Source organism: Siphateles boraxobius, unplaced genomic scaffold (genome assembly GCF_051911475.1).
Source record: "Siphateles boraxobius isolate OS27281-9 unplaced genomic scaffold, OSU_SipBor_1 5, whole genome shotgun sequence".
Classification (NCBI taxonomy): Eukaryota; Metazoa; Chordata; class Actinopteri; order Cypriniformes; family Leuciscidae; genus Siphateles; species Siphateles boraxobius.
The window spans coordinates 5,156,180-5,171,014 of NW_027509141.1; the positions used below are offsets into that span (position 1 = coordinate 5,156,180).

The following is a 14,835-nucleotide window of genomic DNA, read 5'->3' on the forward strand; positions in this document are numbered from 1 at the left end:
TTGATTACTTCAACGATGCATCGTTCTATGGCATTGAAGCAGCGAAATACGTCGTTGTACGGGAAACACACCCATGATCAACGTGTGATCGTCAACGAGTGGATCTCTGAGCGAGTGAGTGAGTGGAGGCGGGGCTCATTTGAATATTCATAGAACTGCGTATACTAACTGAGGGAAGGGTGTCGAGTTACATTCAAGTTATTTTATTTTTTTCAAGGAAAATGTTTAAATATAAAATTTTGGTGATTAAAGATGGGTTTTAAGGGATAAAATAATTGACTACAGGGGGACTTTAATTTAAAAAAAAAAAATTTCTACAAACCTGCTCAGTACAAAAATCCACCAAACTGTAGAAATGAATAACCTGCTGAGTGTTTTGTAACTCCACTCCGTTTTTCAAACATGCTCCTCGCAGGCAAAAATCCTGTAAACAGAAAAGATCCTTATTCTACAAATCAGCCGTTTGTCCAGTAAGATTAGAGGAGAGGGTTCACTAACTGTTGTATAATGCAACGCTTGTGACAACCTGCATGCTGGAGTTTAGTAGTGGCATGCAAATCATTTACAGTGAATTGTATTGCCTGTTCACATTGCATGTATGTGATATGATAACAGTGCTCTCCTAGGCGTAATGATGGAGTCCTGCGGTGCGGCCCGTGAAGGTGAAGGCGATCAACTTTTCTAAAGCCATCAAAGCCTCAGTGCTAATTTAAGATGAAGTGTTTAATGTGTGATGAGGGCCTGTCATAGTCTTCTAAATCATGTCCATGTGATGAAGCATTGGTCACGTCTTTGACGCGCTGTGCTCCGTGTATTTTTCTCCCCCTTCCTGCAGATCGAGGTAGTGAACACGTTCAAGAGCGGGACTTCAGTTCAGGGGGCTTTGAGACGCCAGTCCTCCACCACCAGTCAAAATCAGGATGTAACCAATGTTTCTAGTCCTAGTCACATGTCCTTGTGCAATGCTCTTTCCTCTCCTACCAGCACTGCTGCTGCTCCCTCTGGGCGTGAGTGACACTCTTCTTTGGGTGTTTGTCAGGGATGCCCTTGGACCTGAAGTGGGCCAATCACAACAACGAGCACAGAACTGTCAATCAGAAAACAGGTCTATGAATACATTTTAAAAAAGCCAAGATATTCGAAACAGTGGCAACATTGGGTAAGATGCCACAAAACACGTGGCCCAATCTAAAAAATGCTGGGTTGTTTCAACCCAAATTTGTGTCAAATATAGACAAATTGGGTTACATTTTTAAATGACATTTTTAACCCAACGATTGGGTTTGTCCATACTTGATCCAAATTTGGGTTGAAACAACCCAGCATTTTTAGAATGTTTAATGTAGGTCAGTAAAAAAAGCAAAGTAATCCCTTTTAAACCAATGGTGCCCAATCCTGTCCTTAGAGATCTACTTACCTGCAGAGTTCAGATCCAACCCTGATCTGTAATTATCAAGTGCTCCTGAACATCTTATTTAGCTGTGTGCGTTTAATCATGGTTGGAGCTGAACTTTGCAGGAAGGTAGGACTGTGTCTGAAGTCACCCCCTATACCCTCGTTCACTATTCCCTACATATATCCACTAATATAGTCGAGTGAGTGAATTCGGACACTGATTGCGCCGGAAGGGCTTCCGCTTTTCCATAGTTTGTGATTGGGTTTTAATAATAACTTTAATAACTTCGCAAATTGGCAGCTCCAGTAATAATGAAAAGATTTATCTTGAACTATGTCACAAAAACTACGTATAAACCTACATTAAACAATTGAATAATCAATTAAAAATACATTTCTACGTGTATGATATTACGCCATCTTCTGGTCAAATACGGGAATTCATTCGACGCGGACCCTCACAGTGCATTATGGGTATTCTCTAGCCGATGAGCATACATCGGTTGTACACTCGTTATTTCGGTGCACTGTGGGATTGAATGAGTGCAATTGATAACGTCCACTATAGTTTCTGAAGCCACTACAAATGGCTGTTTCCTCAAATAGTGTGATTTTGGACACAGCCTAAATCTGAAGTTACAAGATTGGGCACCCTTGTTTAAGACTGATCATTAACCAGTAAATGTCATGAAAAGGGCATTACAGGGAAGCAGTTCTGCAGCACAGATTCTAGAAAGAAGCTTTTCTCTACACTCTGTTGCAAATATTATACTGCATTAATGTTGTGTCAGGATTACCATAATTATGAGAAAACGGCTACTCAGAGCTGTACACATTCCCTGAAATTATTTGTTTCTATGGCAACACCAAAATGGATAGATGTAAGGCTTCGTTATTGACAACAAAATCCTTCATCACTACATCAGTTCACCTCTATATGCTCTCACAAAATAAATTGCATGAAAAACAAAGAAAGCACATACTGTACCATGTTATGAGCTGTAATAAAACAGCATAAAATTCCCAATTTCCAATATTTTCAATGTACAAGACATGATTTGGCGTGAATGCAGGATTACTTGGCCTTGGACAAAAATTATGAACACTCTTGTTTGCAGTATAAAGACATTTAGTAGACATTTTAGAGTGCTGTTTCCTTTAATTTTTTTAAACTAGTATGACATGTTATCATTTATACTATACTAGTTTATACATGATTTTTGGGATATTGACACTGGACACAAGTCTGGCTCTAACAGCTACAGCAGAAAGATCTGACAGACATTTCTGATCAGAAATTACAAAAAGATACCTTTAAGGTCCAAAAGGGATTGGGCATGACACCGGGCATGGGCATGACGCTCTCTAACAGTTTCTTATTAGACATAGACGATTAGCGTAATTGTCAAAGGGCATCCCTGAAATCTGCTTTGCTTCTAATTTCCTCTTGCTCTTCATGTCACAGTTTATCAGATCATCTTTAACCCACTTCTCAGAAGAACATATGTTTCAATGTACCATGTGTTTGTTTTCCTCAGAGTGCTAAGAGCCCTGGACTAAGGGTGCAGCCTACGAAGTGAATTTCAGGTTGTGAGTCCCTCCATTGTCCGTCGCAAAATTGATGTGAACTAATTTTCCACCAACAAACTCACCAGGCTGGGTAAACATTCAAGTATAGCCAACGGTACCATTCCCCACTCAGCTTAAGCCTGGCATGTTCTACAAAATGCTCTAGGTTGCATTGTTGAATCTACTCTATAGATCAAGGAGGCTGTTTTGTTCCTTTTTTACTTTTTTCTCTCCACACAGATACGGAGACGTGTGAAGAGAGTGGCGCTTCCTCCCCATAGTCTTGTCTTATTTGTTGTCTGTTTGATGTAGATCCGAGGCCACAGCGACCCATTGTGTCTCATGGCTTTACTCTGTTGGTCATGTAGTCTGCTGTGTGATGCTGACAGTTGCAGAATCTCACTAAACGTTAGGCCAGTCTTCATCTATGTGATTCCTTCCGACATTTGTTTTCATCTGTCATTCAGACTAGTTTGTGTTGGCTTTGTAAGTTTGCTCTTAGCTCGGTTGAAAGTGTCCTATTTTGCTAGAGGAGAAAAGGTTAGAATCGAGTTTGTTAGTTGTTTGATGTAGGATTTTGATAATTTTATTCCAGCAATCATTTAATGGTGGCGCCAATGTAGGTATGAAATGGGCTTCAGTTATGGGCCCTACATGGGTTTGTCCATGGGTTCCATGTCGGCCCTATCTGAATTAGCCACAATATAAACTAATTCCAATAGGGCCAGCATGGACCCCTTGGAAAAACCCCTGTGTGGCCCATACTGGGGCTAATTCCGATAGGACCAGCATGGTACCAATGGAAAACCCCATGTGAGGCCCATACTAGGGCTTATTCCAATAGGGCCAGCATGGAACCAATGGAAAAACCTATGTATGGCCCCATATCTTAAGCACATATTGTGCCTACATTAGCCACACCATGAAATGCTGGCTGGTATGCTTAGCATGGCAGTAGTTGGTGGTATCATAGAGGCTCTGTTCCAAACCCTAGAGGAACCCTCTCCATTCATTAACTTAGGCAGCTCCCTTCTAACGGGAGGTTCACATGGACAGTGAATAAATGCCCATTTTCAATTGGGAGGCATCAAGAGCACAGTTACTGCTATGAGTTCATAGATACAGGGATATAATTTGAGTTGGAACGTCTAGTACTAATCAACAGTACAGAGACCTACTTTTTTTCTTACTGTCCTTTGGGGCTTTCGCACCGGGTAGTTATAGGAACTCGGCTATAGGAACTAGCCACCATGGTGGTCCCTAGAGATCCTTTCCCTTAGGGTCATTTTTCTGGTTTCATTCGCACGGCCATTAGGAACCCTGCCACTCTCGTTGTTGTGAGACTTTTATTTTTGACGGCGCTGAGAAAGCCAGCCTAAGCACATAGCGCTCCCATTCTATGTGTTCATTCGTTTACGATCTGTTTAACAGTCTTATCTAATACATCATTATAACTGTTAAACAAACAAAGTAAACTGTATACAAAAAAGTATTATAGCATTTGCCATGTGGTTGATGCCAATGTAGCTAGGACTAGAACATATTTGTGTTTTGCTTGTTCCCTTTAAAGTCACTTTTGATTTTCTCCTTAGCATAAAAGGTTTAGAAGTACCTGGACTTCGGCGTCGGCCCATCTTTTGCTGTTTTCCATGTTTGTGGCGTAAATATATAGGCTATAAACTGTTTGTTTACACTGCTTTTTAAAAATGGTGGCTGCTGGTGTTTTGGACGCGTTCGTCCAATCAACGTAAACTTACGCTGGTACTTCTCAATATCCTGGGTTAGACCCTACTCTGAAGTAGGAGCTAATTTAGCCCCCGACCCAACCGCTGGCTGAATGTCTGATGCATATAACACACATAATTGGAAACACTTCAGGAGTTTCAAAGTCATAGGAATTGGTCGAATTCTTCCGAAAAACGAGTGAATCACGTTTTTTTAATCGTTGCCTGGAAACAAAGATGCTGTGATGCCAAACCCCCTTATGGAAGAAGCAAGCTGTTGTTTTTACAACTGTGATAATGAGCGCTTATCAAGATCAACTAAACGCTGGATTTTTTTTTTAAAGTAGGTAATGTTTGCGGCATAGGCGCTTTAAAAATATGTCCAAGAATCTTACACACCGTTCTGTTAATGTAGGGTCATCGACATTAGAGTTTCATGCCCCTAAACATGATGCAGAACAAAACAAATTGTGATTCGTTGCTTTACATGTCAGTCAGTTAGACGGCCTCTGGATGGTCCTTGGCCAATGAAAGCTGCTATGGAGTCTGCCTTCAGTCTGATGGTCTGGAACTATGAAAACGTTTCTCCGGTGTGAAAGCCCCTCTTGTGAACATCCCTTAAGGCAGGGATGTCCAGTCCTGTTCTTGGAGGGCCAGTGCCCTGGAAAGTTTAGCTCCAACTTGCTCCAAACACACTTGCCTTGAAGTTTATTATTCTGAAGACCCTGATTAACTGTGTTTAATTGGGGTTAGAACTAAACTCTGTGGGTCAGTGGCCATCCAGGAGCAGGATTGGACTTAAGGCAGAATCCTAAGCCAAATAAAACCACATAAGTGACGGATATGAAACGCTCTACAGCGAACGCTGATTCAGCACTTGAATGGAAGAATAGATCACAATGCTAGGCTGACGTTAGCATGTTACCAAGCTAATACTTTAATAAGTAGTCCAGTTAGGTCTTGTCTATTTTAATTAGACTGAACTTTTCATCTATGTTTTGCAGAATGGACTAGCAGACAAAAAAAAATGTAATCGTAACCCAGTCCACTGAGGTTGCTTTATCAGTGAAGGACACATGCAATGCTGCCTTAGAATTTGAGTAGAAGGATTTATCTTTGAATATCTTGTTGTTTAGATAGGTTGCTCACTAGGTTGTGGAACAGGACCATAGACCGTATTCATAATTAGTTTAGATTATTGTACTGTTTTTTCCCCCCGAATGTTTATTTGTTATTGTAAAGCTTTGAAGTGGAATATTAGCTACTCCCAACTATTAAAGTATATCTATGAAGTTTTAATTCCACAGTAATAACTTATTAAGGGATTCTCTAATTTTTTTTTTAGTTCTGTGAACCTCAACAAAACTTATCGGCCTATACTTGAGTGTTTACACAGAGACGCATGGAGTTTTTAAAAGAACAGACCTTTGTTTGTTCTTGTCTTTTCTTATTCCACAGTCTGTGTGCCTGTGTTCATCTCCATATGGTGTTGTCCCGAGTTGCATGTTGTGTGTAGTCGTTGAGTTGGCTTGTCAAGCTTTTGGTTTGCTTCCATCATCGTGTTGTGACTCTATGCTCTTGAAGCATAGGATCTCCTGTCCCCGTCATTCTCGATTGAGTCTCTGTAGACTTCTACTCTTTCTTTTTTTTTCTTTGGCTTTGACTTTGTGTTTACCTTGAAACTCATCCTGGATCTATCTAATCTATTCCTCTTACCAACTTTCCACGAGATGTTTTCAACTTGCATGATGTTTTGTTTTTCCTTTGTTTTAACTTTTTATTTTTATTTTTGTTGAATTAACAATGCTTGTCTCTAGGTATACAACACATTGGACCTTACACTGTATACTGTATTGTGTACTGAACGGGACAATAGAGCATTGCCTATGTTTTCTTTATCATGAGTTTGAGTTGCGTTCTTTTCAATGCAATCCTTAAACCGTCTCAGTGCACGACAGAGTAAGTGAATTACAGATGTTTTCCAAATGTTCTCCACGGGTGTCGCTCCTTTCTGACGGGGGGTGTTCCAAATCACTTTACAACCCTTTAACACTGATCTCTTTCCTCACGCAGATACGTGTTGTGAACGCATTTCGTAGCTCGCTCTACGAAGGCTTGGAAAAACCCGAATCCAGAACCTCCATCCACAATTTCATGACTCATCCAGAGTTTAGAATAGAGGACTCCACACCTCACATTCCTCTTATAGACGACATCGACATTGACGACGAGGCGGCCAGGAAGAACTCCAGCCAGCCCACGTCTCCCAACAAGAACAACAACGCCATCGATAGCGGTATAAACCTGACAACCGACACAAGTAAATCTGCTGCTTCCTCCAGTCCCGGGAGCCCGCTTCATAGTCTGGAGACATCGCTTTAGCCATGAGTTCTCCATAATCATCTTAAACTCTACGTTTAGAAGCACTCCGGAGTGCATGCGAACTGTTGACTGAAGGCGTGCTCGCGCCACTTTCTTTTATTGAACGCACGACTGACTCGGATGATCGCGGAGTGACTCGAGAAACTATACCAGAAACCACGAGCGCAGGCACAGCGCTCCCATTTCCTGAGGAAACGACAGACTATTACGAGTAATTTAAATCAAATTCAGCTATTATCGTTGCTCCTGCATGAATGTACATTACCCAGGTTTTTATTCGGAAACCTTTATTTTTATTTAAACGGTTTGATTTGATTTGGTGGGACGTGCGGTGGACTGCTATTTTATGACAGCTTATCTGATTCACTGATCTGTGAGTATTGTGTGTGGCATGTATCTAATTGTATAGATTTATTTGGTTATTGATTAAGGTGTATACAGGTCGCAGGGCTCAACTTGCACAGTAGATTTGCACCTGTCGGAAAAGAGAAACCCATGAAAATTAGAATTTATTAAGCGTACATATATATTTATAGACATATTATAAATATATATTTACAGAGTTTATCTTTATTTGTTGGCATGTTGCCTTGTTCTGCTTCAATAACTACTTTAACTTATTTATGTCCTAAAGAGAATGTAATTTGTTTACAAAACGTCCTGGTTTCTTTGTAGGGTTCAAAACCACGCAGCAGACGTAGTTGGAACAGCTCACATTGTTCAGTACTCCTGTAATATCGGACTCTAGGTGTTTTATTACCAATTGTGCGCTGGGCTTGCCTGCTATTTTGTCAAATAATGTAGATATTTTTAGAGAATAACAAAAGAAACCAAAATATAGTGGGATATATCATTAATGTGGCATCGTAGTATTAAAGTCGAGTGTCGGGATCGACGGCTCTGATCGGCCCCCGAAAAAAATCCAATCGGTTCTGCTGGATTTGAAGGATTCGTCGAAGTCAACGCTTGCAATGAACTTGTGGTCAGCCTCAAATGTGGGCATATATATATCAGGTTGGGTTTAAATATCTTCTTTAGAAGTATATACTATTTAACATAAAAATAGTTTCAGTTCCGTGTGACCATCGAAAGCTGCGATGGGTTTTATGTTGGAAACGTGTAAACTAAGTTATATTTGGCATCTCTGTATGAAAATCAAAATTGTGTTCAAATATTGTGATCTATTGTGTTGATTATTCTTTTTTGACATTTAATTTGTAGATTTCTTTTGGTTGAAGGAAATGAGCCCAGCTCCTGAGCTGACGACACTTTGAACAACTGAATTATGTAATGTAACGAAACAAAACCAATAAGGAATGTTGCTTTTGACTCTTTTCTTAAAAGAAAGAGAAAAACCCAAACCAACAACAGCAACATAAAAAATTACTCACACACACACACACACACACACACACACACACACACACACACACACACACACACACACACACACACACACACTTATGATCCTTTTCTGCACTATCCGGATATGAATGAATTTCTGTGGTGTAAATTTAGATGTGCTTCTGTGTTCAAATCAAGCTTGTCTTCCTGCAGTCAGTAAATATACTCTAGCATCTCAACAGTATTCACTAGTCGTTAACTATTTATTGTACTCTAGAATTAAAGGAGAAATGGGCGTCTACCAGAAGGCACACTTATAAAGTCACCCATGTATTCATTAATATTCTTTGCAATTATTGGAAAGGCATGATGTCATACACTTAATATGCAACTCATTTTTCGCCAAATTTTGACTTTTTTTTTTTTGGACAATTTTCCTCATCAAGATAAGGTGCACAAGCTTTAACCGTTAGCTCAGGCATACTCAATGAGAGAAATATACAAAAAAATAAAAATTTCAGAAATCTTTTACCCTTCATCATGTTAACGGGATAGTTCACCTAAACATTACAATTCTGTCATCATTTGGTTCATCTGCACGACTTCTGCACTATAGTCTTCTAAAGTCAAACCATACAGAAGATTGAATTGAAGTCATTATTTACTGAACATCTTCACACATTTCCCCCATAGCTCCCCTTGGCATGTTCATGTGAGGATGAACAGATACGAACTTTTCAATTGATAAGCCAAAATCCAGTTCTGAAAACTGATGCGAGTCTATCAGTTAATATGAACTGTTTGTTTTTGGGTGAACTATCCCTTTAACGTGTTTCAAAGCCTCATTCACAGCCATTCTCACAACTGTTGTACACTGACCAAAAGAATCACCTCTGACGCGTTGAAAGTTTGTCTGAAATGTGTGTGAACTGCAATGACTCCAGACGAGATCTTTTACGGTATGACTGGCCACTTCAGTTCAATTCAGTTTAGTTTATTTCTGCGCCCTGTGTTGACGGGCCAAATAACGGATGCAGTTTAAAATGTTTAACCAATAAATCGGAAGAATGACAGCATTCTAATAATCACGAATAATAATATTTCTTGCAATACATCAGCTTCTATGTACTGTACTTAGCAGCATGCGTTTTGTGGAACAAAGAGCATATGACGCCACTGGTACTTTTGGCGCACTAGCAATTTATGGGTAAATGAAAAGTGTTCATCCATCTTGTTTTTATGAATTTTATAATCAATACAATAATTGTAAATAAAAAAACTCAATGTCTTTGTTCATTTAATACTATGCAAAAAGTCAAGCTTTCTGATTGTTTCTCATCTACCCTAGAGTGTGTTGCTGGAATGTTTGTGGTCTCAAAGTCAGTAAAACAAACAAAAAAATATTGTGATGTAAATGATTTTCTAGCCTGAGAACATGAACTGACTCTTGTTGCTTCCCTGTCCATACCACGATTCCAGACGGGAGCGCAAGTGATACACATGAAATGGAAGAAAAAAACAAAAACAAAAAAAAACAAGCACTTAATAAATTCCCAGAGGAGCATGAAAAAAGCAGTGAGCAGTGTGTGTGATGTTTCATCTGTGGCACGAGTAGATGTGCTGGGTTAAAGCTATATTATGTGCTGAAGTCTGTCTGTCTGCTTTAATTCATTGCAAAATTTCTTAATAATTTAATGTGGTCTCCAAACCCCACATGTAGGCCTGACACGATTATTATGTGCTGATTAATGATTGAATTCATTTTTGTTCATATCACTTACAGTGCTGGGTTCAGACTTATCAGCCTCATTCTGGCATGATGCTTTAGACGTGGTGATTTGTAAACGACGATGGGTAGGGCAGCACAATTAATCGAATTTCTAATCGTTTTCTAAATTTTCACTTTGTGTTATTGTGTATATTTTTAAATGACTGGTGGCTCATACCAACATTGCATTCAAAAATACACTCACCTAAAGCATTATTAGGAACACCATACTAATACTGTGTTTGATCCCCTTTCGCCTTCAGAACTGCCTTAATTCTACGTGGCATTGATTCAACAAGGTGCTGAAAGCATTCTTTAGAAATGTTGGCCCATATTGATAGGATAGCATCTTGCAGTTGATGGAGATTTGTGGGATGCACATCCAGGGCACGAAGCTCCCGTTCCACCACATCCCAAAGATGCTCTATTGGGTTGAGATCTGGTGACTGTGGGGGCCATTTTAGTACAGTGAACTCATTGTCATGTTCAAGAAACCAATTTGAAATGGTTCGAGCTTTGTGACATGGTGCATTATCCTGCTGGAAGTAGCCATCAGAGGATGGGTACATGGTGGTCATAAAGGGATGGACATGGTCAGAAACAATGTTTAGGTAGGCCGTGGGATTTAAACGATGCCCAATTGGCACTAAGGGGCCTAAAGTGTGCCAAGAAAACATCCCCCACACCATTACACCACCACCAGCAGCCTGCACAGTGGTAACAAGGCATGATGGATCCATGTTCTCATTCTGTTTACGCCGAATTCTGACTCTACCATCTGAATGTCTCAACAGAAATCGAGACTCATCCGACCAGGCAACATTTTTCCAGCCTTCAACTGTCCAATTTTGGCGAGCTCTTGCAAATTGGAGCCTCTTTTTCCTATTTGTAGTGGAGATGATTGGTACCCGGTCTTCTGCTGTTGTAGCTCATCCGCCTCAAGGTTGTGCGTGTTGTGGCTTCACAAATGCTTTGCTGCATACCTCGGTTGTAACGAGTGGTTATTTCAGTCAAAGTTGCTCTTCTATCAGCTTGAATCAGTCGGCCCATTCTCCTCTGACCTCTAGCATCAACAAGGCATTTTCGCCCACAGGACTGCCGCATACTGGAAGTTTTTCCCTTTTCACACAATTCTTTGTTAACCCTAGAAATGGTTGAGTGTGAAAATCCCAGTAATTGAGCAGATTGTGAAATACTCAGACCGGCCCGTCTGGCACCAACAACCATGCCACGCTCAATTGCTTAAATCACCTTTCTTTCCCATTCTGACATTCAGTTTGGAGTTCAGGAGATTGTCTTGACCAGGACCACACCCCTAAATGCATTGAACCAACTTCCATGTGATTGGTTGATTAGATAATTGCATTAATGAGAAATTGAACAAGTGTTCCTAATAATCCTTTAGGTGAGTGTAGTTTGGGACTGCTATTTAATAGCTTATAGGCCTACTGTTTATTTATCAGTATTAGTCATATTCTTACAATTTATCTATATGTTAAGTAAAGCTGGACAGTACAGTGTGTGTGACAACAATCTTTGTGTAAAAGAAATTTATTATAATAGGCCTATGTAATACAACCACAATAGAGTAAAAAGATAAGTGCTGGCGAACGATAGTAGAGGAGCTTCAGCAATTCAGTAAGTGCTGGAATTAGCATTAGACTGATACAACCATTGTTTGTTCATGCTCTTGTTTCCCGGAAGTCAGCCGCTAGAAGAACGTCTCAGTGTACGACTGTAACCCTAGTTCCCTGAGAAGAGAATGAGACACTGCGTCGATGACGCCTTGAGAACGCCCCTGTGTGATTGCGTCTGAAGCACTTATATCTACTAGTCCAATGGCGAGAGTGAGCTCCATGGGCGGATGACGTCACGACCAGGAAAGGATAAAATTACATCCGGTCTGACCGTCATTAGCTTCAAAATAGCCGAAAGCAAGTCAATAACAGGAATGCAGGAAGTATGGCAGGGCGACTCAGCGTCTCGTTCCCTTCTAAGTGAACTAGGGTTACAGTCGTATCCTGAGACGTTCCCTTTCGAGGGAACTCGCACTGCGTCAATGACGCCTTGGGAACGAGAATACCCTGATGTAAAACTGTCGGCAATCTAAGTATGAAGCACCTGAGGCCCTGGGGCAGCGTCCAGGTCCAGGCTATAAAACCTCACAAATGTGAGCGGCGAGGACCAGCCTGCTGCGTCACAAACCTCCTGAAGGGAAACCCCTGATAATAAGGCTTTAAGGCTTTATTAGACCATACTCCGAGTAGAATGAGCTCTGACCACCAAAGGGCACGAATGGCCAGAGGACTCATAGGCAAGAGAGATAGCATCAACTATCCACTTGCTGATTGTCTGCTTAGAGGCTGGAAGACCCTTCTTAGGTGATCCAACTATCCACTTGCTGATTGTCTGCTTAGAGGCTGGAAGACCCTTCTTAGGTGATCCAAAGCAGACAAACAACTGATCTTATTTTCTCCACAGGGCAGCCCTGTGGACATAAGTATCCAGTGCTCGCACTGGACACAAGAGATTCAGTTTTTCCTGGTCCGAAGAAAAAAAAAAACGGAGGAGGACAGAAAGCCTGCAGCACAATAGGCCTCGGAATATTGGTCGGCACCTTCGGGACGTATCCCTGTTTGGGGTATAAGAATGCCTTGACCATCCCGGGTGCAAACTCAAGGCAGGTGGGAGAAATCAAAGGGCCTGAAGGTCTCCGACTCTTTTGAGGGACGAAATAGCTAGAAGAAATATAGTTTTGAATGTCAGAAATTTCTCTGAAACCGACACTAGGGGCTCGAATGGAACCCCTGACAAGCCTTCCAAAACTATTGCCTGGTCCTAAGCCGGCACCCTAGTGCGAGTTGCAGGCCTCAGTCTCAAGGTGCCATGAAGGAAACATATGATCAGGGGGTCTCGACCCAGTGATGTACTAACCACCAGGGCATGTAAAGCCGCAATGGCCGCCACTTAGACCTTTAAGGTGGATGGACATAAACCTGATGCAAAGCGATCTTGCAGAAACTCAAGTACTGTACTATGGAGATGGAGACATGGAAGTGTGCGTCTTTTAGATCTATCGTGACAAACCAGTCCTCGGACTTGATTTGAGTCACGATATGTTTGAGTGTCAGCATCTTGAACTTGAGTCTCTGGACTGTACGATTCAATTGTCGAAGATCTAGTATAGACGTAGTATATAACTGGAACAGCCACTTCAGTGGCCTGAAGCATACTGGCAGGAACCGACCTAAATTACTGTTTTTGTTGCGCTCTATATTAAGAGCTGGACGGCTGGGGCTGCTCACGCCCAGCAGCCCCAGGGGGTTGGGTGCGGCGAGGGAGATACTTTTTAAATGCCTCTGATTGCGTTCTGGCCTCCTGGAACCTCTCGACTACCCTATTCACAGAGTCGCCGAAGAGGCCAGAAGGTGTAAACGGGGCATCTAATAAAAAGGCTCTGTCTTTGTCCTTAATTTCAGCTAAATTCAGCAAAAGATGCCTCTCAGTGGCCACCAGGGCTGCCATAGACCGCCCTATTGCTCTGCGGTCTCCTGATATACCTGTAACAATGCCATTGTGGGAAGGCATGCTCCGGCCTGACCTGCTGCCGTAAATGATTTCCCACAAAATTAGATGTTGTTTTGAGTGGCTTAATGGGTAGCAATGGGGCCTTCTGGGATGATGCTTAACCAGGGGACAGATAGCTCGCAAGCGTCTGTTCAGCCGGGGGTATCACCCCATAGCCATATTCTTTCAGCTCCCTTATATAAGAATATACATGGACTTGGGGGCTAAAAAGACAGGACGAATATGGCTTATTCCACGATCTAGACAGTTCGCTGTGCAGAGCGTGAAAAAATGGAAGGCCCTTTGATGGAGGAAATACATTAGAAGATAGGAAACCCCTTTTCTCGGCTGGCCACTCAATGTTTAATTTTGCCACCGCACAAGTTACCACCTCCACCAGCTCCTCATATGCTGGGGGAAAGAGGTGGCGAATCATCTTTCCCCTTATCTTGTTCATCACCAATGCTCAATACATCTAGTTCCTCAGAACTAGAGCAATCAAGCATTGGGCTCTCTTGAGAGAACGCTTGAGAGCATTGAGAGACCGCTGGAAATCTCGGGTAAAGGAAGAGAAAAGGCAGAGCCCCTCTCTAATTCCGCCGAGAGAACCATTTGCGGATCCGGATTTGTCCGGATCCCCGAGGATCGCAAGCCTGGCCACTTTCCTCAAAAAGTGACAGGTGAGAGCGGAAGCCTCTCACAATGTTGACCGTCAGCCCCCTCGAAGGCTGACATAGCATGCTCCGCTCCCAAACATAAGACACATAAATCGTGTGCATCCCCACCCGTTAAATAGCACGGGCAGGGAGAAGCACACAATTTAAATATCTCTTTCGCCATAATATACTTGAGAATGCTTGTGAATAGACAACAGTAAATAGACAGACAGGTTTTGACATAGATCGCTTGCTGAGACACTGAAGTTGATGCTGGTCAGACAGGATGTGCTTTTATCCCTTCCTGGTCGTTACGTCATCCACCCATGACGCTCACTCTCGCCATTGGACTAGTTGACATATGTGCTTCAGACCCAATCACGCAGGGGCGTTCCCAAGGCATCATCGACGCAGCGCGAGTTCCGTCGAA

The 14,835-nt window shown here is 41.8% G+C and overlaps 1 protein-coding gene across 10 annotated transcripts in view; it reads left to right on the forward strand.

The window, feature by feature from the left end:
• The window catches only part of atp2b2 (ATPase plasma membrane Ca2+ transporting 2), a 249,752-nt gene extending 239,766 nt beyond the window's left edge, over positions 1-9,986 (forward strand). For 6 of the 10 annotated variants that reach the window (XM_077202580.1, XM_077202577.1, XM_077202576.1 and 3 more), the window contains one exon: positions 6,762-9,986. In XM_077202580.1, the coding sequence (XP_077058695.1) occupies positions 6,762-7,070 (309 nt within the window). In that variant the 3' untranslated portion in view covers positions 7,071-9,986. Of the gene's footprint in view, positions 1-835; positions 1,008-2,933; positions 2,983-6,761 lie in introns of all 10 variants that reach the window. The other 4 variants (XM_077202581.1, XM_077202584.1, XM_077202586.1 and 1 more) reach the window with 2 other exon arrangements.
• Positions 9,987-14,835: the final 4,849 nt, after the last annotated feature.